This window comes from Stegostoma tigrinum, chromosome 22 (assembly GCF_030684315.1).
Source record: "Stegostoma tigrinum isolate sSteTig4 chromosome 22, sSteTig4.hap1, whole genome shotgun sequence".
NCBI classification, from domain to species: domain Eukaryota; kingdom Metazoa; phylum Chordata; class Chondrichthyes; order Orectolobiformes; family Stegostomatidae; genus Stegostoma; species Stegostoma tigrinum.
The window spans coordinates 4,792,700-4,817,749 of NC_081375.1; the positions used below are offsets into that span (position 1 = coordinate 4,792,700).

The window sequence follows — 25,050 nt, forward strand, 5'->3', positions numbered from 1 at the left end:
ATCAGCTTGCTTCCACTTTGGAAATGACCAGTTGGATAAAACAATGTGAGGCGGTGGACATTGCACACTGAATGCACTGTTAGAATGGGGTCTCGTTGCCGAGTGGTAGTGCCCCTAGCACTGAGTCAGGAGGCCCCGGTTCAAGCTGCACCTGAGGTGCGTCATTAACAGTTAGACAATACCTGCAGCAAATACAATTCAGGTCAACACCTACTGCCAATTTTTCCAACACATTTATTGAGCGCTTGACGATTTGAACCAAACACAGTGTATGAACATTGTAAACAATTAACATAAAAAGGCAATAATTTAACCTGTACCCAAGTGTGTGATGAATATACACGGGACTTTCCCATCGGTGAAAACGTCAGTCCAAACTCTGCACAAACCCCCCCCCCACCCCTTTCGTTTCTTGTCAGCCCCGTTCTGGGGGGTAATATATTTACAAGACGTGCCGCAGTCTGACTTTGATGTTTCCATTTTTAATTTTCTGAAGCAATGTTGAGTTGGGGGTGGGATGCAGAGTGGGTTTGGGAAGCCAGGGGGCATCCTCTAGCCCCTGCCCCCACTCCCTTTCCCCCTCAGGTTCCGAGACTTTATTTTCCATTTGGGTCGGGATACAGACACCATCCTGAAGGGTGCAAATGGGATGAAGGATTTTCAGCTTTGAATCCAAAACACAACTCAACATTCACCGATGGATTTGTATCCATCATTAACACTAGTGAGGGGTGATGTCCACTTTATATATACAAAGGTTATTGAAGTCTCTCTGGTTTGATTTAACTGGAGGTGAGGCAGTCACATTAAACTTTATAGATTTATTTGTCAGTTCCTCCCCCCACCCCCAACCCCCTTCAAAATGGTAAAAATATCAAAACCACAGGAGCTCCGTAAAATGATTTCCCTTATTCACCTCCCATCCCACCCTCTAAAATTAAACTTTTTAAATCGAGTTGTATTTTGGCAGGTGCCTTGGTTTCCTTGTGGCTGAATGTTGGTTTTAACGACATCTGTCAGCATATCAAAAGCCAGTCCTGCCAAATGTGTTGTAAAAGATAGGTCTCTCTTCAGCAGAGAGAAAGGAGTGGACCTGAATGTCTCCTTTGTAATGTGTGTTCACAGCGAGAACATCCCATCGGAGCGCAGTCCTGGATTAGTTGTGTCTGCTGTTATTTTAGGAGCCATTCATTAACTGCAGGAGACAGAGAGAGATGGAAAAAGAGAAATGAAGTTTGTTATTCTTAATTCCTTTACAAAATACAAACACATGCAATTTTCAGTGTTTCCAAATAAACCTGTTGGACTATAACCTGGTGTTGCATGATTTCTGACTTTGTCCCACCCCAGTCCAACACCGGCACCTTCACATTAGGGAATAATAAAGACCCTCAGCATATGGTCACAGCATCAGAGGGTTTCCTCATGTTGTATTTTGCTAAATGCCTCCAGCAGATCAAGAGGCCATTCAGCCCCTTTGGTCTGTGCTGGTTTTCAACTTGTCTCAAACCTCTGCCCACCCACCTTCCTCACAGTCACCCAGACCATCCCTCTCTACCTGGCGTGTTTCTCCCTGAGGTGTACCAGCCTGGGACAGCAACCCAGGAGGGCAATTCTGAACTTTCAGTACAGTCAGTGGACTCTGTTCATTTCGAAGATGTTTCACAGAAATCCACGTGCTTGATGGACCTGATTTGGGATTAAATCAAGTTTTGTCCACACATCAGGCATAGCGTCAGTTCCATGTTTATCACCTTCCTAAAATATCATTTAAAACCATGACAAATTGACTGCGTGCATATTCACCAATGTGTGTGTGATAAGGGTGTGCTATCAGCGGACTACAGTCACTGGTGAACAGGATGTGAGCATCTCGCAATGTGCAGCTTGGCTCTGAACAATCTGTCAACAATTGACAGCAGAGATACTGTCTGTGTGGACTGTGGGAAATATTTCTGACACCTCCAGGAAAACTGCAAACACAATCGGAACCAAATTGAGAACCACACAGTGGGACAGTGTGTTACACGCTCAGTAATGACCAGTGAACATCAGACAATGTGTTAGACACAAAACAGTGAACAGTTTGCCGCAGTGAAGGTGATAGTGATCCAATACGTTTTCCAGAGACTCAGTGATTGCTACACTGGCCTAGTGTGTGTTAGTGACCCAGTGGAACATTACAGCGATCCAGTGGATTTAACAATGATCCAGTGAACATTACAGTAGTCTAGCAAATATTACAGTGACCCAGCGAGCAATACAGTAATTTATGGAATATTACAGTGATCCAGTGAGCAATACAGTAATCTAAAGAATATTACAGTGATCCAGTGAACATCTCATTGATCCAATGGCCAATGCAGTGAATGTTACTGTGACCCAGTGAACATTACAGTGACCCAGCGGGAAATAGAGTGAATGTTACAGTGATATAGTAAGCATTATAGTGATCTAATGACCAATACAGTGAGTGTTACAGTGATCTAGTGAGTATTACAGTGATCCAATGACCAATACAGTGAGTGTTACAGTGACCCAGTGAACATTACAGTGACCCAGTGAGCTGTTATGCTATTTGGAAGAGCTTAGAAAATCAGAGGTGATTTCAATCCAAGGTTGGTTGAAATTTCTCACTTGATAAATATTTGCATTATATAATGTGGTCTCTTGTTCAGGAAGGGAGAGGGGGGTAATCCAGGAAACTCTCGGCCAGTGAGTCTAATATCTGTGGGAGGGAAGCTATTGGAAAAAACATCTCTGAGGGAAAGAACTAACCATTGGCTGGAGAGGAAAAGTTTAGTGAAGGATAGTCAACATGGCTTTGACAGGAGAGATCAGATCTAACAAATTTGATTGAATTTTTCGAGGACATGACTCAGTTTGTAAATGAGGGTAGTGCAGTGATGTAGTCCACATGGATTTCTGTCAGGTTTTTGCCAAAGTCTCACATGAGAGGCTGGTTAACATAGAACACAGAACAGTACAGCACAGTACAGGCCCTTCGGCCCACAATGTTGTGCCGACCTATTATCCTACTGGTTAAGAAGTTACAAGCTCATCCAGAGGATTGTAGATATTTGGAATTCACTCCCTGAACAGGTGGTAGAAGCAGGAATCCTCAACATATTTAGGAACTATTTCTAAGGGTACCTGAAATGCCAAAACATACAAGGCTACAGGCTCAGCTCAGTGCTGGAAAATGGCTTGAGGGCAGGTGAACGTTAGACGACTGGCACAGACATGATGGGCTGAAGGGCCTCATTGTATGCTGCAAAACTCCATTATGTTACCCTCACCATTAGCCATAGGGCAACCACGGGCCCCCATGAGTTCACTCCATTGTTGTTAGCATATACACACTTCTGTATGCATATATACGCTTATATACATTTACATATGCTTATATATGTTTGAACGTGCATCAATAAATGGTACAGATACACACAGGCACATAAATATGATATATTATCCATATATCTTTAATATTATATATGCAATTACATATATATACACACATTTGTAATGTATGTGTATATTGTATATGGTGCATGTACTGTAAGATATGAATAGATATCGACACACATATAGAAAGATTCTATAGGTACAGTCTATATGTTAAGGATAGATATGCATTTGGACATGTATCTGGAAGCTTACCTTCTGTGGGTCATTCGGACCAATTTGAAGGAAAAGAAAGTCGCAGCTCATCTGGACTGAGCAGTTTGTTGAGCTGAAAGATTTAACCCAGTTGAAGGGTCTTAAAAAGTGATCAGTTCCTCCCACAGATTTACACAATGCAGTTAACAGCCAGAGGGTCGTGTTGTCACATAGTGGGAGAGAGACACTGACCAGGGACACAACTTGTCACTCACTCCGCTGACTGAAGGCCCCCATCCCCGCGCCCCCCCCAACCACCACCACCCCTCAGGCACACCCAGAGAACCCCAACGCCCCTCCCTCACTGTCGCAGCTCGGCTCCGGGACCTCAGTGCCCGAGCTGCTAATGGTTTGGCTTACACGCTCCATGGCTGGTGTTGAGGTACAGGGTCAGGTAGCAGGGAAGATGGGCCGACTGGCCTGGGGAACCGTGGGAGGGTGGGGGGGTGGTGGGTGGTGTTGGGGAACATTTACAGCAAACAGCGGTGACCCATCTCCCTGTGACAGTGCCATGGACATCGGTGATGATAATGATGACACTGACGGTGATGATGTCTGATGCAGGGAATGTAGTGGGCACTCACGGTGCCAGGACTGCACTACCAGGACACAGTGACTGGTACAGTTGGCGGGTACAGTGTTCAGATACGATGTACAGATACATATACAGGGCAGTGACTGGGTACAGTGTCTCAGTACAGGTACAATGTCTAAGCACAGTGCTCAGGTGTGGTGTTCAGATACATGTGCCTGGGTACAGTGTTCCTGACAGCATTTGGGTATTGTGTTCAGGGAGTGGTCGGGTACAGTGTCCAGGTGCACTGTCCGGGTACAGTGTCAGAGCCTGCTGTATGGTCAGAGTGACTGGGAACAGTGATCAGGTAAAGTGTTCGGGTACGGTGTTCGGGTACAGTGTCTGAGTATGATGGCCGAATACAGTGCTCAGGAACAGTGATTGGGTACAGTGCTCAGGAACAGTGATCGGGTACAGTGCTCGGGAACAGTAATCGGGTACAGTGCTCGGGAACAGTAATCGGGTACAGTGCTCGGGAACAGTGATCAGGTACTGTGTTTGGGAACAGTGTTCGGGTACAGTGTCTGAGTATGATGGCCGAATACAGTGCTCGGGAACAGTGATTGGGTACAGTGCTCTGGAACAGTGATCGGGTACAGTGCTCAGGAACAGTAATCGGGTACAGTGCTCAGGAACAGTGATTGGGTACAGTGCTCAGGAACAGTGATCGGGTACAGTGCTCAGGAACAGTGATCGGGTACAGTGCTCAGGAACAGTGATTGGGTACAGTGCTCAGGAACAGTGATCGGGTACAGTGCTCAGGAACAGTGATTGGGTACAGTGCTCAGGAACAGTGATCGGGTACAGTGCTCAGGAACAGTGATTGGGTACAGTGCTCGGGAACAGTAATCGGGTACAGTGCTCAGGAACAGTGATTGGGTACAGTGCTCGGGAACAGTGATTGGGTACAGTGCTCAGGAACAGTGATCGGGTACAGTGCTCGGGAACAGTGATCGCGTACAGTGCTCAGGAACAGTGATTGGGTACAGTGCTCGGGAACAGTAATCGGGTACAGTGCTCAGGAACAGTGATCGGGTACAGTGCTCAGGAACAGTGATTGGGTACAGTGGTCAGGAACAGTGATTGGGTACAGTGCTCAGGAACAGTGATTGGGTACAGTGCTCGGGAACAGTAATCGGGTACAGTGCTCGGGAACAGTGATCGGGTACAGTGCTCGGGAACAGTGATCGCGTACAGTGCTCAGGAACAGTGATCGGGTACAGTGCTCAGGAACAGTGATCGGGTACAGTGCTCAGGAACAGTAATCGGGTACAGTGCTCAGGAACAGTGATTGGGTACAGTGCTCAGGAACAGTGATCGGGTACAGTGCTCAGGAACAGTGATCGGGTACAGTGCTCGGGAACAGTGATTGGGTACAGCGCTCAGGAACAGTGATTGGGTACAGTGCTCGGGAACAGTAATCGGGTACAGTGCTCGGGAACAGTGATTGGGTACAGTGCTCGGGAACAGTGATCAGGTACAGTGCTCAGGAACAGTAATCGGGTACAGTGCTCAGGAACAGTGATTGGGTACAGTGCTCTGGAACAGCGATCGGGTACAGTGCTCAGGAACAGTGATTGGGTACAGTGCTCAGGAACAGTGATCGGGTACAGTGCTCAGGAACAGTGATCGGGTACAGTGCTCTGGAACAGTGATCGGGTACAGTGCTCAGGAACAGTAATCGGGTACAGTGCTCAGGAACAGTGATTGGGTACAGTGCTCTGGAACAGTGATCGGGTACAGTGCTCAGGAACAGTAATCGGGTACAGTGCTCAGGAACAGTGATTGGGTACAGTGCTCAGGGACAGTGATTGGGTACAGTGCTCAGGAACAGTGATCGGGTACAGTGCTCAGGAACAGTGATTGGGTACAGTGCTCAGGAACAGTGATCGGGTACAGTGCTCAGGAACAGTGATTGGGTACAGTGCTCAGGAACAGTGATTGGGTACAGTGCTCGGGAACAGTGATTGGGTGCAGTGCTCGGGAACAGTGATCGGGTACAGTGCTCAGGAACAGTGATTAGGTACAGTGCTCAGGAACAGTGATCGGGTACAGTGCTCAGGAACAGTGATTGGGTACAGTGCTCGGGAACAGTAATCGGGTACAGTGCTCAGGAACAGTGATTGGGTACAGTGCTCAGGAACAGTGATCGGGTACAGTGCTCAGGAACAGTGATTGGGTACAGTGCTCAGAAACAGTGATCGGGTACAGTGCTCAGGAACAGTGATCGGGTACAGTGCTCTGGAACAGTGATCAGGTACAGTGCTCAGGAACAGTAATCGGGTACAGTGCTCAGGAACAGTGATTGGGTACAGTGCTCTGGAACAGTGATCGGGTACAGTGCTCAGGAACAGTGATTGGGTACAGTGCTCAGGAACAGTGATCGGGTACAGTGCTCAGGAACAGTGATCGGGTACAGTGCTCTGGAACAGTGATCGGGTACAGTGCTCAGGAACAGTAATCGGGTACAGTGCTCAGGAACAGTGATTGGGTACAGTGCTCTGGAACAGTGATCGGGTACAGTGCTCAGGAACAGTAATCGGGTACAGTGCTCAGGAACAGTGATTGGGTACAGTGCTCAGGGACAGTGATTGGGTACAGTGCTCAGGAACAGTGATCGGGTACAGTGCTCAGGAACAGTGATTGGGTACAGTGCTCAGGAACAGTGATCGGGTACAGTGCTCAGGAACAGTGATTGGGTACAGTGCTCAGGAACAGTGATTGGGTACAGTGCTCGGGAACAGTGATTGGGTGCAGTGCTCAGGAACAGTGATCGGGTACAGTGCTCAGGAACAGTGATTGGGTACAGTGCTCAGGAACAGTGATCGGGTACAGTGCTCAGGAACAGTGATTGGGTACAGTGCTCGGGAACAGTAATCGGGTACAGTGTTCAGGAACAGTGATTGGGTACAGTGCTCAGGAACAGTGATCGGGTACAGTGCTCAGGAACAGTGATTGGGTACAGTGCTCAGGAACAGTAATCGGGTACAGTGCTCAGGAACAGTGATTGGGTACAGTGCTCGGGAACAGTGATCGGGTACAGTGCTCAGGAACAGTAATCGGGTACAGTGCTCAGGAACAGTGCTCAGGAACAGTGATTGGGTACAGTGCTCAGGAACAGTGATTGGGTACAGTGCTCAGGAACAGTGATTGGGTACAGTGCTCAGGAACAGTGATTGGGTACAGTGCTCGGGAACAGTGATTGGGTACAATGCTCAGGAACAGTAATCGGGTACAGTGCTCAGGAACAGTGCTCAGGAACAGTGATTGGGTACAGTGCTCAGGAACAGTGATTGGGTGCAGTGCTCAGGAACAGTAATCGGGTACAGTGCTCAGGAACAGTGATTGGGTACAGTGCTCAGGAACAGTGCTCAGGAACAGTGATTGGGTACTGTGCTCGGGAGCAGTGATTGGGTACAGTGCTCGGGAACAGTGGTCGGGTACAGTGCTCAGGAACAGTGATCGGGTACAGTGCTCAGGAACAGTAATCGGGTACAGTGCTCAGGAACAGTGATTGGGTACAGTGGTCAGGAACAGTGATTGGGTACAGTGCTCGGGAACAGTGATTGGGTACAGTGCTCGGGAACAGTGATCGGGTACAGTGCTCAGGAACAGTGATTGGGTACAGTGCTCAGGAACAGTGCTCAGGAACAGTGATCAGGTCCAGTGCTCGGGAACAGTGATCAGGTACAGTGCTCAGGAACAGTAATCGGGTACAGTGCTCAGGAACAGTGATCGGGTACAGTGTTCAGGTACAGTGTCTGAGTATGATGACAGAATACAGTGCTCGGGAACAGTGATCGGGTACAGTGCTCAGGAACAGTGGTCGGGTACTGTGCTCGGGAACAGTGATTGGGTACAGTGCTCAGGAACAGTGATTGGGTACAGTGCTCGGGAACAGTGTTCGGGTACAGTGCTCAGGAACAGTGTTCGGGTACAGTGTTCGGGTACAGTGTCTGAGTATGATGACTGAATACAGTGATCGGGTACAGTGCTTGGGAACAGTGATCGGGTACAGTGCTCGGGAACAGTGATCGGGTACAGTGCTCGGGAACTGTGATTGGGTACAGTGTTCGGGTACAATGTCTGAGTATGATGACAGAGTACAGTGCTCGGGAACAGTGATTGGGTACAGTGCTCGGGAACAGTGATCGGGTACAGTGTTCGGGTACAGTGATCGGGTATAGTGCTTGGGAACAGTGATCAGGTACAGTGCTCGGGAACAGTGATCGGGTACAGTGCTCGGGTACAGTGTCTGAGTATGATGACAGAGTACAGTGCTCGGGAACAGTGATCGGGTACAGTGCTTGGGAACAGTGATCGGGTACAGTGCTCGGGAACAGTGATTGGGTACAGTGCTCGGGTACAGTGTACGGGTTACAGTGTGCGGGTACAGTGTATGGGTTACAGTGAGCGGGTTACATTGTGCGGGTACAGTGTACGGGTTACAGTGTATGGGTTACAGTGTACGGGTTACAGTGTACGGGTTACAGTGTGCGGGTTACAGTGTATGGGTTACAGTGTATGGGTACAGTGTATGGGTTACAGTGTACGGGTACAGTGTACGGGTACAGTGTACGGGTATGGTGTGCGGGTACAGTGTACGGGTTACAGTGTTCGGGTACAGTGTTCGGGTTACAGTGTTTGGGTACAGTGTACGGGTTACATTGTGCGGGTACGGTGTACGGGTTACAGTGTATGGGTACAGTGTACGGGTTACAGTGTTCAGGTACAGTGTACGGGTTACAGTGTGCGGGTACAGTGTATGGGTTACAGTGAGCGGGTTACAGTGTGCGGGTACAGTGTATGGGTTACAGTGTATGGGTTACAGTGTGCGGGTACAGTGTGCGGGTTACAGAGTACAGGTACAGTGTACGGGTTACAGTGTGCGGGTACAGTGTATGGGTTACAGTGTACGGGTTACAGTGTGCGGGTACAGTGTACGGGTTACAGTGTACGGGTTACAGTGTGCGGGTTACAGTGTATGGGTTACAGTGTATGGGTACAGTGTATGGGTTACGGTGTACGGGTACAGTGTATGGGTACAGTGTACGGGTATGGTGTGCGGGTACAGTGTACGGGTTACAGTGTTCGGGTGCAGTGTTCGGGTACAGTGTACGGGTTACATTGTGCGGGTACGGTGTACGGGTTACAGTGTATGGGTACAGTGTACGGGTTACAGTGTTCAGGTACAGAGTACGGGTTACAGTGTGCGGGTACAGTGTATGGGTTACAGTGAGCGGGTTACAGTGTGCGGGTACAGTGTATGGGTTACAGTGTACGGGACACAGTGTGCGGGTACAGTGTGCGGGTTACAGTGTACGGGTTACAGTGTGTGGGTATAGTGTACGGGTTACAGTGTGCGGGTACAGTGTATGGGTTACAGTGTACGGGTTACAGTGTGCGGGTACAGTGTACGGGTTACAGTGTACGGGTTACAGTGTGCGGGTTACAGTGTATGGGTTACAGTGTATGGGTACAGTGTATGGGTTACGGTGTACGGGTACAGTGTACGGGTACAGTGTACGGGTACGGGTGTGCGGGTACAGTGTACGGGTTACAGTGTTCGGGTACAGTGTTTGGGTTACAGTGTTCGGGTTACAGTGTTTGGGTACGGTGTACGGGTTACAGTGTATGGGTACAGTGTACGGGTTACAGTGTTCAGGTACAGTGTACGGGTTACAGTGTGCGGGTACAGTGTATGGGTTACAGTGAGCGGGTTACAGTGTGCGGGTACAGTGTATGGGTTACAGTGTATGGGTTACAGTGTGGGGGTACAGTGTACGGGCTACAGTGTGCGGGTTACAGTGTGCAGGTACAGTGTACGGGTTATAGTGTACGGGTTACATTGTGCGGGTTACAGTGTATGGGTTACAGTGAGCGGGTTGCAGTGTACGGGTTACAGTATGTGGGTACAGTGTACAGGTTACAGTGTGTGAGTTACAGTGTATGGGTACAGTGTATGGGTTACGGTGTACGGGTACAGTGTACGGGTACAGTGTACGGGTATGGTGTGCGGGTACAGTGTACGGGTTACAGTGTTTGGGTACAATGTTTGGGTTACAGTGTTTGGGTACAGTGTACGGGTTACATTGTGCGGGTATGGTGTACGGGTTACAGTGTATGGGTACAGTGTACAGGTTACAGTGATCAGGTACAGTGTAGGGGTTACAGTGTTCGGGTACAGTGTTTGGGTTACAGTGTTTGGGTTACAGTGTGCGGGTACAGTGTTCGGGTTACAGTGTTCGGGTTACAGTGTTCGGGTACAGTGTACGGGTTACAGTGTTTGGGTACAGTGTTCGGGTTACAGTGTTTGGGTACAGTGTGCAGGTTACAGTGTACGGGTTACAGTGTTCGGGTACAGTGTATGGGTTACAGTGTTCAGGTACAGTGTTCGGGTTACAGTGTTTGGGTACAATGTGTGGGTTACAGTGTACGGGTACAGTGTACGGGTACGGTGTGTGGGTTGCAGTGTACGGGTTACAGTGTATGGGTATGGTGTGTGGGTACAGTGTACGGGTTACAGTGTACGGGTATGGTGTGCGGGTACAGTGTACGGGTTACAGTGTTCGGGTTACAGTGTTTGGGTACAGTGTACGGGTTACATTGTGCGGGTACGGTGTACGGGTTACAGTGTATGGGTACAGTGTATGGGTTACACAGTTCAGGTACAGTGTACGGGTTACAGTGTGCGGGTATAGTGTATGGGTTACAGTGAGCGGGTTACAGTGTGCGGGTACAGTGTATGGGTTACAGTGTACGGGTATGGTGTGCGGGTACAGTGTACGGGTTACAGTGTTCGGGTACAGTGTTCGGGTTACAGTGTTTGGGTACAGTGTACGGGTTACATTGTGCGGGTACGGTGTACGGGTTACAGTGTATGGGTACAGTGTACGGGTTACAGTGTTCAGGTACAGTGTACGGGTTACAGTGTGCGTGTACAGTGTACGGGTTACAGTGAGCGGGTTACAGAGTGCGGGTACAGTGTATGGGTTACAGTGTATGGGTTACAGTGTGCGGGTACAGTGTACGGGTTACAGTGTACGGGTTACAGTGTGCGGGTTACAGTGTGCGGGTACAGTGTACGGGTTACAGTGTACGGGTTACAGTGTGCGGGTTACAGTGTATGGGTTACAGTGAGCGGGTTGCAGTGTACGGGTTACAGTGTGTGGGTACAGTGTACAGGTTACAGTGTACGGGTACAGTGTACAGGTTACATTGTGCAGGTACAGTGTACGGGTACAGTGTACGGGTACGGTGTGTGGGTTGCAGTGTACGGGTTACAGTGTATGGGTATGGTGTGTGGGTACAGTGTACGGGTTACAGTGTACGGGTATGGTGTGCGGGTACAGTGTACGGGTTACAGTGTTCGGGTTACAGTGTTTGGGTACAGTGTACGGGTTACATTGTGCGGGTACGGTGTACGGGTTACAGTGTATGGGTACAGTGTATGGGTTACACAGTTCAGGTACAGTGTACGGGTTACAGTGTGCGGGTATAGTGTATGGGTTACAGTGAGCGGGTTACAGTGTGCGGGTACAGTGTATGGGTTACGGTGTACGGGTACAGTGTACGGGTATGGTGTGCGGGTACAGTGTACGGGTTACAGTGTTCGGGTACAGTGTTCGGGTTACAGTGTTTGGGTACAGTGTACGGGTTACAGTGTTCAGGTACAGTGTACGGGTTACAGTGTGCGGGTACAGTGTACGGGTTACAGTGAGCGGGTTACAGTGTGCGGGTACAGTGTATGGGTTACAGTGTATGGGTTACAGTGTGCGGGTACAGTGTACGGGTTACAGTGTACGGGTTACAGTGTGTGGGTTACAGTGTGCGGGTACAGTGTACGGGTTACAGTGTACGGGTTACAGTGTGCGGGTTACAGTGTATGGGTTACAGTGAGCGGGTTGCAGTGTACGGGTTACAGTGTGTGGGTACAGTGTACAGGTTACAGTGTGTGGGTTACAGTGTATGGGTACAGTGTATGGGTTACGGTGTACGGGTACAGTGTACGGGTATGGTGTGCGGGTACAGTGTACGGGTTACAGTGTGCGGGTACAGTGTACGGGTTACAGTGTACGGGTTACAGTGTGCGGGTTACAGTGTGCGGGTACAGTGTACGGGTTACAGTGTACGGGTTACAGTGTGCGGGTTACAGTGTATGGGTTACAGTGAGCGGGTTGCAGTGTACGGGTTACAGTGTGTGGGTACAGTGTACAGGTTACAGTGTGTGGGTTACAGTGTATGGGTACAGTGTATGGGTTACGGTGTACGGGTACAGTGTACGGGTATGGTGTGCGGGTACAGTGTACGGGTTACAGTGTTCGGGTACAGTGTTCGGGTTACAGTGTTTGGGTACAGTGTACGGGTTACATTGTGCGGGTACGGTGTACGGGTTACAGTGTGTGGGGTACAGTGTTCGGGTTACAGTGTTCGGGTACAGTGTACGGGTTACAGTGTTCGGGTTACAGTGTTTGGGTTACAGTGTGCGGGTACAGTGTTCGGGTTACAGTGTTCGGGTACAGTGTACGGGTTACAGTGTTTGGGTACAGTGTTCGGGTTACAGTGTTTGGGTACAGTGTGCAGGTTACAGTGTACGGGTTACAGTGTTTGGGTACAGTGTATGGGTTACAGTGTTCAGGTACAGTGTTTGGGTTACAGTGTTTGGGTACAGTGTGTGGGTTACAGCGTACGGGTACAGTGTACAGGTTACATTGTGCAGGTACAGTGTACGGGTACGGTGTGTGGGTTGCAGTGTACGGGTTACAGTGTACGGGTATGGTGTTCGGGTACAGTGTTCGGGTTACAGTGTTTGGGTACAGTGTACGGGTTACATTGTACGGGTACGGTGTACGGGTTACAGTGTATGGATACAGTGTACGGGTGACAGTGTTCAGGTACAGTGTACGGGTTACAGTGTGCGGGTATAGTGTATGGGTTATGGTGTACGGGTACAGTGTACGGGTATGGTGTGCGGGTACAGTGTACGGGTAACAGTGTTCGGGTACAGTGTTCGGGTTACAGTGTTTGGGTACAGTGTACGGGTTACATTGTGCGGGTATGATGTACGGGTTACAGTGTATGGGTACAGTGTACGGGTTACAGTGTGCGGGTTACAGTGTATGGGTTACAGTGTGCGGGTTACAGTGTGCGGTTACAGTGTACGGGTTACAGTGTGCGGGTTACAGTGTATGGGTTACAGTGAGCGGGTTGCAGTGTACGGGTTACAGTGTGCGGGTACAGTGTACAGGTTACAGTGTGTGGGTTACAGTGTATGGGTACAGTGTATGGGTTACGGTGTACGGGTACAGTGTACGGGTACAGTGTACGGGTCACAGTGTGCGGATACAGTGTATGGGTTACAGTGTACGGGTACAGCGTATGGGTACGGTGTGCGGGTACAATGTACAGGTTACAGTGTGCAGGTGCAGTGTATGGGTTACAGTGTACGGGTACAGTGTACGGGTCACAGTGTGCGGGTTACAGTGTACGGGTTACAGTGTACGGGTTACAGTATGCGGGTTACAGTATGCGGGTACAGTGTACGGGTTACAGTGTATGGGTTACAGTGTATGGGTACAGTGTATGGGTACGGTGTGCGGGTACAGTGTACAGGTTACAGTGTGTGGGTACAGTGTATGGGTTACAGTGTACGGGTACAGTGTACGGGTCACAGTGTGCGGATACAGTGTATGGGTTACAGTGTACGGGTACAGTGTATGGGTTGCAGTGTGTGGGTTACAGTGTACGGGTTACAGTGTGCGGGTTACAGTGGACAGGTTACAGTGTGCGGGTTACAGTGTATGGGTACAGTGTATGGGTACAGTGTACGGGTTACAGTGTGCGGGTTACAGTATGCGGGTACAGTGTATGGGTTACAGTGTATGGGTTACAGTGTATGGGTACGGTGTGCGGGTACAGTGTACAGGTTACAGTGTGCGGGTACAGTGTATGGGTTACGGTGTACGGGTACAGTGTACGGGTATGGTGTGCGGGTACAGTGTACGGGTTACAGTGTTCGGGTACAGTGTTCGGGTTACAGTGTTTGGGTACAGTGTACGGGTTACATTGTGCGGGTACGGTGTACGGGTTACAGTGTGTGGGGTACAGTGTTCGGGTTACAGTGTTTGGGTACAGTGTACGGGTTACAGTGTTCGGGTTACAGTGTTTGGGTTACAGTGTGCGGGTACAGTGTTCGGGTTACAGTGTTCGGGTACAGTGTACGGGTTACAGTGTTTGGGTACAGTGTTCGGGTTACAGTGTTTGGGTACAGTGTGCAGGTTACAGTGTACGGGTTACAGTGTTTGGGTACAGTGTATGGGTTACAGTGTTCAGGTACAGTGTTTGGGTTACAGTGTTTGGGTACAGTGTGTGGGTTACAGCGTACGGGTACAGTGTACAGGTTACATTGTGCAGGTACAGTGTACGGGTACGGTGTGTGGGTTGCAGTGTACGGGTTACAGTGTACGGGTATGGTGTTCGGGTACAGTGTTCGGGTTACAGTGTTTGGGTACAGTGTACGGGTTACATTGTACGGGTACGGTGTACGGGTTACAGTGTATGGATACAGTGTACGGGTGACAGTGTTCAGGTACAGTGTACGGGTTACAGTGTGCGGGTATAGTGTATGGGTTACAGTGAGCGGGTTACAGTGTGCGGGTACAGTGTATGGGTTATGGTGTACGGGTACAGTGTACGGGTATGGTGTGCGGGTACAGTGTACGGGTAACAGTGTTCGGGTACAGTGTTCGGGTTACAGTGTTTGGGTACAGTGTACGGGTTACATTGTGCGGGTACGATGTACGGGTTACAGTGTATGGGTACAGTGTACGGGTTACAGTGTGCGGGTTACAGTGTATGGGTTACAGTGTGCGGGTTACAGTGTGCGGTTACAGTGTACGGGTTACAGTGTGCGGGTTACAGTGTATGGGTTACAGTGAGCGGGTTGCAGTGTACGGGTTACAGTGTGCGGGTACAGTGTACAGGTTACAGTGTGTGGGTTACAGTGTATGGGTACAGTGTATGGGTTACGGTGTACGGGTACAGTGTACGGGTACAGTGTACGGGTATGGTGTGCGGGTTACAGTGTATGGGTTACAGTGTTTGGGTACAGTGTTCGGGTTACAGTGTTTGGGTACAGTGTACGGGTTACATTGTGCGGGTACGGTGTACGGGTTACAGTGTGTGGGTTACAGTGTACGGGTTACAGTGTGCGGGTAAAGTGTACGGGTTACAGTGTGCGGGTACAGTGTATGGGTTACAGTGTATGGGTACAGTGTGCGGGTTACAGTGTACGGGTACAGTCTGCGGGTATAGTGTACAGGTTACAGTGTGTGGGTTACAGTGCACGGGTACAGTGTACGGGTCACAGTGTGCGGGTTACAGTGTATGGGTACAGTGTACGGTTACAGTGTGTGGGTTACAGTGCACAGGTTACAGTGTATGGGTTACAGTGTACGGGTACAGTGTACGGGTCACAGTGTGCGGATACAGTGTATGGGTTACAGTGTTTGGGTACAGTGTACGGGTTACATTGTGCGGGTACGGTGTACGGGTTACAGTGTGTGGGGTACAGTGTTCGGGTTACAGTGTTCGGGTACAGTGTACGGGTTACAGTGTTCGGGTTACAGTGTTTGGGTTACAGTGTGCGGGTACAGTGTTCGGGTTACAGTGTTCGGGTACAGTGTACGGGTTACAGTGTTTGGGTACAGTGTTCGGGTTACAGTGTTTGGGTACAGTGTGCAGGTTACAGTGTACGGGTTACAGTGTTTGGGTACAGTGTATGGGTTACAGTGTTCAGGTACAGTGTTTGGGTTACAGTGTTTGGGTACAGTGTGTGGGTTACAGCGTACGGGTACAGTGTACAGGTTACATTGTGCAGGTACAGTGTACGGGTACGGTGTGTGGGTTGCAGTGTACGGGTTACAGTGTACGGGTATGGTGTTCGGGTACAGTGTTCGGGTTACAGTGTTTGGGTACAGTGTACGGGTTACATTGTACGGGTACGGTGTACGGGTTACAGTGTATGGATACAGTGTACGGGTGACAGTGTTCAGGTACAGTGTACGGGTTACAGTGTGCGGGTATAGTGTATGGGTTACAGTGAGCGGGTTACAGTGTGCGGGTACAGTGTATGGGTTATGGTGTACGGGTACAGTGTACGGGTATGGTGTGCGGGTACAGTGTACGGGTAACAGTGTTCGGGTACAGTGTTCGGGTTACAGTGTTTGGGTACAGTGTACGGGTTACATTGTGCGGGTATGATGTACGGGTTACAGTGTATGGGTACAGTGTACGGGTTACAGTGTGCGGGTTACAGTGTATGGGTTACAGTGTGCGGGTTACAGTGTGCGGTTACAGTGTACGGGTTACAGTGTGCGGGTTACAGTGTATGGGTTACAGTGAGCGGGTTGCAGTGTACGGGTTACAGTGTGCGGGTACAGTGTACAGGTTACAGTGTGTGGGTTACAGTGTATGGGTACAGTGTATGGGTTACGGTGTACGGGTACAGTGTACGGGTACAGTGTACGGGTATGGTGTGCGGGTTACAGTGTATGGGTTACAGTGTTTGGGTACAGTGTTCGGGTTACAGTGTTTGGGTACAGTGTACGGGTTACATTGTGCGGGTACGGTGTACGGGTTACAGTGTGTGGGTTACAGTGTACGGGTTACAGTGTGCGGGTAAAGTGTACGGGTTACAGTGTGCGGGTACAGTGTATGGGTTACAGTGTATGGGTACAGTGTGCGGGTTACAGTGTACGGGTACAGTCTGCGGGTATAGTGTACAGGTTACAGTGTGTGGGTTACAGTGCACGGGTACAGTGTACGGGTCACAGTGTGCGGGTTACAGTGTATGGGTACAGTGTACGGTTACAGTGTGTGGGTTACAGTGCACAGGTTACAGTGTATGGGTTACAGTGTACGGGTACAGTGTACGGGTCACAGTGTGCGGATACAGTGTATGGGTTACAGTGTTTGGGTACAGTGTACGGGTTACATTGTGCGGGTACGGTGTACGGGTTACAGTGTGTGGGGTACAGTGTTCGGGTTACAGTGTTCGGGTACAGTGTACGGGTTACAGTGTTCGGGTTACAGTGTTTGGGTTACAGTGTGCGGGTACAGTGTTCGGGTTACAGTGTTCGGGTACAGTGTACGGGTTACAGTGTTTGGGTACAGTGTTCGGGTTACAGTGTTTGGGTACAGTGTGCAGGTTACAGTGTACGGGTTACAGTGTTTGGGTACAGTGTATGGGTTACAGTGTTCAGGTACAGTGTTTGGGTTACAGTGTTTGGGTACAGTGTGTGGGTTACAGCGTACGGGTACAGTGTACAGGTTACATTGTGCAGGTACAGTGTACGGGTACGGTGTGTGGGTTGCAGTGTACGGGTTACAGTGTACGGGTATGGTGTTCGGGTACAGTGTTCGGGTTACAGTGTTTGGGTACAGTGTACGGGTTACATTGTACGGGTACGGTGTACGGGTTACAGTGTATGGATACAGTGTACGGGTGACAGTGTTCAGGTACAGTGTACGGGTTACAGTGTGCGGGTATAGTGTATGGGTTACAGTGAGCGGGTTACAGTGTGCGGGTACAGTGTATGGGTTATGGTGTACGGGTACAGTGTACGGGTATGGTGTGCGGGTACAGTGTACGGGTAACAGTGTTCGGGTACAGTGTTCGGGTTACAGTGTTTGGGTACAGTGTACGGGTTACATTGTGCGGGTATGATGTACGGGTTACAGTGTATGGGTACAGTGTACGGGTTACAGTGTGCGGGTTACAGTGTATGGGTTACAGTGTGCGGGTTACAGTGTGCGGTTACAGTGTACGGGTTACAGTGTGCGGGTTACAGTGTATGGGTTACAGTGAGCGGGTTGCAGTGTACGGGTTACAGTGTGCGGGTACAGTGTACAGGTTACAGTGTGTGGGTTACAGTGTATGGGTACAGTGTATGGGTTACGGTGTACGGGTACAGTGTACGGGTACAGTGTACGGGTATGGTGTGCGGGTTACAGTGTATGGGTTACAGTGTTTGGGTACAGTGTTCGGGTTACAGTGTTTGGGTACAGTGTACGGGTTACATTGTGCGGGTACGGTGTACGGGTTACAGTGTGTGGGTTACAGTGTACGGGTTACAGTGTGCGGGTAAAGTGTACGGGTTACAGTGTGCGGGTACAGTGTATGGGTTACAGTGTATGGGTACAGTGTGCGGGTTACAGTGTACGGGTACAGTCTGCGGGTATAGTGTACAGGTTACAGTGTGTGGGTTACAGTGCACGGGTACAGTGTACGGGTCACAGTGTACGGGTTACAGTGTATGGGTACAGTGTACGGTTACAGTGTGTGGGTTACAGTGCACAGGTTACAGTGTATGGGTTACAGTGTACGGGTACAGTGTACGGGTCACAGTGTGCGGATACAGTGTATGGGTTACAGTGTACGGGTACAGCGTATGGGTACGGTGTGCGGGTACAATGTACAGGTTACAGTGTGCAGGTGCAGTGTATGGGTTACAGTGTACGGGTACAGTGTACGGGTCACAGTGTGCGGGTTACAGTGTACGGGTTACAGTGTACGGGTTACAGTATGCGGGTTACAGTATGCGGGTACAGTGTACGGGTTACAGTGTATGGGTTACAGTGTATGGGTACAGTGTATGGGTACGGTGTGCGGGTACAGTGTACAGGTTACAGTGTGTGGGTACAGTGTATGGGTTACAGTGTACGGGTACAGTGTACGGGTCACAGTGTGCGGATACAGTGTATGGGTTACAGTGTACGGGTACAGTGTATGGGTTGCAGTGTGTGGGTTACAGTGTACGGGTTACAGTGTGCGGGTTACAGTGGACAGGTTACAGTGTGCGGGTTACAGTGTATGGGTACAGTGTATGGGTACAGTGTACGGGTTACAGTGTGCGGGTTACAGTATGCGGGTACAGTGTATGGGTTACAGTGTATGGGTTACAGTGTATGGGTACGGTGTGCGGGTACAGTGTACAGGTTACAGTGTGCGGGTACAGTGTATGGGTTACGGTGTACGGGTACAGTGTACGGGTATGGTGTGCGGGTACAGTGTACGGGTTACAGTGTTCGGGTACAGTGTTCGGGTTACAGTGTTTGGGTACAGTGTACGGGTTACATTGTGCGGGTACGGTGTACGGGTTACAGTGTGTGGGGTACAGTGTTCGGGTTACAGTGTTCGGGTACAGTGTACGGGTTACAGTGTTCGGGTTACAGTGTTTGGGTTACAGTGTGCGGGTACAGTGTTCGGGTTACAGTGTTCGGGTACAGTGTACGGGTTACAGTGTTTGGGTACAGTGTTCGGGTTACAGTGTTTGGGTACAGTGTGCAGGTTACAGTGTACGGGTTACAGTGTTTGGGTACAGTGTATGGGTTACAGTGTTCAGGTACAGTGTTTGGGTTACAGTGTTTGGGTACAGTGTGTGGGTTACAGCGTACGGGTACAGTGTACAGGTTACATTGTGCAGGTACAGTGTACGGGTACGGTGTGTGGGTTGCAGTGTACGGGTTACAGTGTACGGGTATGGTGTTCGGGTACAGTGTTCGGGTTACAGTGTTTGGGTACAGTGTACGGGTTACATTGTACGGGTACGGTGTACGGGTTACAGTGTATGGATACAGTGTACGGGTGACAGTGTTCAGGTACAGTGTACGGGTTACAGTGTGCGGGTATAGTGTATGGGTTATGGTGTACGGGTACAGTGTACGGGTATGGTGTGCGGGTACAGTGTACGGGTAACAGTGTTCGGGTACAGTGTTCGGGTTACAGTGTTTGGGTACAGTGTACGGGTTACATTGTGCGGGTATGATGTACGGGTTACAGTGTATGGGTACAGTGTACGGGTTACAGTGTGCGGGTTACAGTGTATGGGTTACAGTGTGCGGGTTACAGTGTGCGGTTACAGTGTACGGGTTACAGTGTGCGGGTTACAGTGTATGGGTTACAGTGAGCGGGTTGCAGTGTACGGGTTACAGTGTGCGGGTACAGTGTACAGGTTACAGTGTGTGGGTTACAGTGTATGGGTACAGTGTATGGGTTACGGTGTACGGGTACAGTGTACGGGTACAGTGTACGGGTATGGTGTGCGGGTTACAGTGTATGGGTTACAGTGTTTGGGTACAGTGTTCGGGTTACAGTGTTTGGGTACAGTGTACGGGTTACATTGTGCGGGTACGGTGTACGGGTTACAGTGTGTGGGTTACAGTGTACGGGTTACAGTGTGCGGGTAAAGTGTACGGGTTACAGTGTGCGGGTACAGTGTATGGGTTACAGTGTATGGGTACAGTGTGCGGGTTACAGTGTACGGGTACAGTCTGCGGGTATAGTGTACAGGTTACAGTGTGTGGGTTACAGTGCACGGGTACAGTGTACGGGTCACAGTGTGCGGGTTACAGTGTATGGGTACAGTGTACGGTTACAGTGTGTGGGTTACAGTGCACAGGTTACAGTGTATGGGTTACAGTGTACGGGTACAGTGTACGGGTCACAGTGTGCGGATACAGTGTATGGGTTACAGTGTACGGGTACAGCGTATGGGTACGGTGTGCGGGTACAATGTACAGGTTACAGTGTGCAGGTGCAGTGTATGGGTTACAGTGTACGGGTACAGTGTACGGGTCACAGTGTGCGGGTTACAGTGTACGGGTTACAGTGTATGGGTTACAGTATGCGGGTTACAGTATGCGGGTACAGTGTACGGGTTACAGTGTATGGGTTACAGTGTATGGGTACAGTGTATGGGTACGGTGTGCGGGTACAGTGTACAGGTTACAGTGTGTGGGTACAGTGTATGGGTTACAGTGTACGGGTACAGTGTACGGGTCACAGTGTGCGGATACAGTGTATGGGTTACAGTGTACGGGTACAGTGTATGGGTTGCAGTGTGTGGGTTACAGTGTACGGGTTACAGTGTGCGGGTTACAGTGGACAGGTTACAGTGTGCGGGTTACAGTGTATGGGTACAGTGTATGGGTACAGTGTACGGGTTACAGTGTGCGGGTTACAGTATGCGGGTACAGTGTATGGGTTACAGTGTATGGGTTACAGTGTATGGGTACGGTGTGCGGGTACAGTGTACAGGTTACAGTGTGCGGGTACAGTGTATGGGTTACAGTGTACGGGTGCAGTGTACGGGTCACAGTGTGCGGGTACAGTGTTCGGGTTACAGTGTACGGGTACAGTGTGCGGGTTACAGTGTACGGGTTACAATGTTCGGGTTACAGTGTACGGGTACAGTGTACGGGTTACAGTGTGCGGGTACAGTGTACGGGTTACAGTGTATGGGGTACAGTGTACGGGGTACAGTGTGCGGGTACAGTGTACAGGTTACAGTGTGTGGGTTACAGTGTGTGGGTTGCAGTGTGCGGGTTACAGTGTGCGGGCACAGTGTACAGGTTACAGTGTGTGGGTTACAGTGTGTGGGTACAGTGTATGGGTTACAATGTGTGGGTTACATTGTAGTGGTTTCAGTCTGCGGGTGACAGTGTGCGGGTTACAGTGTGCGGGTTACAGTGTGTGGGTACAGTGTACGGGTTACAGTGTGTGGGTTACATTGTACTGGTTTCAGTGTATGGGTTACAGTGTGCGGGAACAGTGTACGGGTACAGTGTACGGGTTACAGTGTGTGGGTTACAGTGTACTGGTTACAGTGTGCGGGTTACAGTGTATGGGTTACAGTGTACGGGTTACAGTGTGCAGGTTACAGTGTGTGGGTTACAGTGTGCGGGTTACAGTGTGCGGGTACAGTGTATGAGTTACAGTGTACGGGTTACAGTGTGCGGGTACAGTGTATGGGTTACAGTGTATGGGTACGGTGTGCGGGTACAGTGTACAGGGTACAATGTACGGGTACAGTGTATGGGTCACAGTGTGCGGGTACAGTGTGCGGGTTGCAGTGTATGGATTACAGTGTGCGGGTTACAGGGTATGGGTTGCAGTGTGCGGATTACAGTGTATGGGTTACAGTGTGCGGGTACAGTGTATGGGATACAGTGTATGGGTACAGTGTACAGGTTACAGTGTGCGGGTTACAGTGTATGGGTTACAGTGTACGGGTTACCGTGTGTGGGTACAGTGTATGGGTTACAGTGTGCGGGGTACAGTGTGCGGGTTACAGTGTGCGGGTACAGTGTACAGGTTACAGTGTACGGGTTACAGTGTTCGGGTACAGTATAAGGGTACGGTGTGCGGGTACAGTGTACAGGTTACAGTGTGCGGGTACAGTGTATGGGTTACAGTGTACGGGTCACAGTGTGCGGGTACAGTGTTCGGGTTACAGTGTACGGGTACAGTGTACTGGTACAGTGTGGGGGTTGCAGTGTGTGGGTTACAGTGTACGGGTTACATTGTTCTGGTTACAGTGTACGGGTATAGTGTACGGATTACAGTGTGCGGGTTACAGTGTGCGGGTACAGTGTACGGATTACAGTGTACGGGTTACAGTGTGCAGGTACAGTGTATGGGTTACAGTGTACGGGTGCAGTGTACGGTTCACAGTGTGCGGGTACAGTGTACAGGTTACAGTGTTTGGGACAGTGTGCAGGTTACAGTGTGCGGGTTACATTGTTCGGGTTACATTGTGTGGGTTACAGTGGGTGGGTTACAGTGTACGGGTTACAGTGTGCGGGTTACAGTGTATGGGTTACAGTGTGCGGGTAAAGTGTGTGGGTACAGTGTACGGGTACAGTGTACGGGTTACAGTGTGCGGGTACAGTGTACGGGTACAGTGTATGGGTTACAGTGTACGGGTTACAGTGTGAGGGTACAGTTTGTGGGTACAGTGTATGGGTTACAGTGTGTGGGTTACAGTGTTCGGATACAGTATACAGGTTACAGTGTGCAGGTGCAGTTTGTGGGTACAGTTTGTGGGTACAGTGTGCGGGTTGCAGTGTGCGGGTTACAGTGTGCGGGGTACAGTGTACAGGTACAGTGTGTGGGTACAGTGTACTGGTTACAGTGTGCGGGTTACAGTGTGTGGGGTACAGTGTACAGGTTACAGTGTACGGATACAGTGTGCTGGTTACAGTGTTCAGGTACAGTTTGTGGGTACAGTGTGCGGGTTACAGTGTGCTGGTTATAGTGTGCGGGGTACAGTGTACAGGTTACAGTGTACGGATACAGTGTGCTGGTTACAGTGTGCAGGTACAGTTTGTGGGTACAGTGTGCAGGGTACAGTGTACAGGTACAGTGTGTGGGTACAGTGTACGGGTTACAGTGTGCGGGGTACAGTGTACAGGTTACAGTGTATGGATACAGTGTGCTGGTTACAGTGTACAGTACAGTTTGTGGGTACAGTGTGCGGGTTACAGTGTGCTGGTTATAGTGTGCGGGGTACAGTGTACAGGTTACAGTGTACGGATACAGTGTGCAGGTACAGTTTGTGGGTACAGTGTGCGGGTTACAGTGTGCTGGTTACAGTGTGCAGGCACAGTTTGTGGGTACAGTGTGAGGGTTACAGTGTGCTGGTTATAGTGTGCGGGTACAGTGTACAGGTTACAGTGCACAGGTACAGGTATGGGTAGCATGTTTAAACACTGACAGTGCTGTGAGACATCGGCAGCAGTTGCCCGAATGGCCTTACCTCGGTATTGGAGTTTCTGTGCTCTGTTGTTGGGACAGTCTTTTCCCTGGAGACTGAAGTTGATGTTTGTCCTGATACAGCGGTTATTGAGGGGCTGTACGGGTCGGAAGTTATCACTCATGCTCAGGAATATCTGTGACGGCTGGTTTTGACTCAGGAGCCTTAACGAATGCATCTGAAAGAACAGGCAGAGAGAAATATCCTGAACTTTCTCATTTCAATCTTGCAGGACATGAATCTCATTGGCATACATTCCACACACACTGATCCTCACTGGGTTACAGTCCACACACACTGACCCTCACTGGGGTACAGTCCCCCACACACTGGCTCTCACTGGGGTACAGTCCACACACACTGACGCTCACTGGGGTACAGTCCCACACACACACTGACCCTCACTGGGGTACAGTCCCACACACACTGACTCTCACTGGGGCACAGTCCCACACACACTGACTCTCACTGGGGTACAGTCCCACACACACTGACTCTCACTGGGGTATGGTCCCTCGCACACTGACTCTCACTGGGGTACAGTCCCTCACACACTGACTCTCACTGGGGTACAGTCCCACACACACTCGCTCTCACTGGGGTACAGTCCACACACACTGACTCTCACTGGGGTACAGTCCCACACACACTCGCTCTCAGTGGGGTACAGTCCCACACACACTGACTCTCACTGGGGTACAGTCCCACACACACTGACTCTCACTGGGGTGCAGTCCCACACACACTGGCTCTCATTGGGGCATGGTCCCACACACACTGACTTTCACCAGGAAGTGCTTTGGGTGTTTTAATTTCTGAGCTTGTATCATGTCTCAGATAAATTCTATTTTCCACATGCTTTGACCATTGCAATGTCCTCTCCCTGTTTCTGCCATGCCTGTTCATAATCTCCTTGTTGTTTACTGATGTCTGGGATGAGCTCTTGTGAGAAAAGTGAACGTGTGTGACATACACTGGAGACAGATTGTTAACATATCAGGAAAACGTCTGGCCCTGTGATTACTTGACTGTTGACTCCCATACAGTTAGAGAAGTCTGTACAGCGTGACTCCCTGCTCTCTGACGCTTAATCATTTTCACATCAATTCAGTTCCTAATCCATTCATTGTAGAAACTTTAACTTTTTTAGAAAGTCTGATAGCGAACACTTTGATACACTCATTTATTTCAAAAAACGAGAACTGCAATATTAACTACACT

General features: G+C 50.0%; 1 protein-coding gene across 3 annotated transcripts in view; it reads right to left on the reverse strand.

The window, feature by feature from the left end:
• Nucleotides 1-214: 214 nt before the first annotated feature.
• The window catches only part of ca10a (carbonic anhydrase Xa), a 322,453-nt gene continuing 297,617 nt past the window's right edge, over nucleotides 215-25,050 (reverse strand). For 2 of the 3 annotated variants that reach the window (XM_059653542.1, XM_059653540.1), the window contains 3 exons: nucleotides 23,833-24,007; nucleotides 3,661-3,733; nucleotides 215-1,195 (listed from right to left, as the gene is read on the reverse strand). In XM_059653542.1, coding sequence (XP_059509525.1) covers nucleotides 3,708-3,733; nucleotides 23,833-24,007 — 201 coding nt within the window. In that variant the 3' untranslated portion in view covers nucleotides 215-1,195; nucleotides 3,661-3,707. The remainder of the gene's footprint in view (nucleotides 1,196-3,660; nucleotides 3,734-23,832; nucleotides 24,008-25,050) is intronic. The other variant, XM_059653541.1, reaches the window with a different exon arrangement.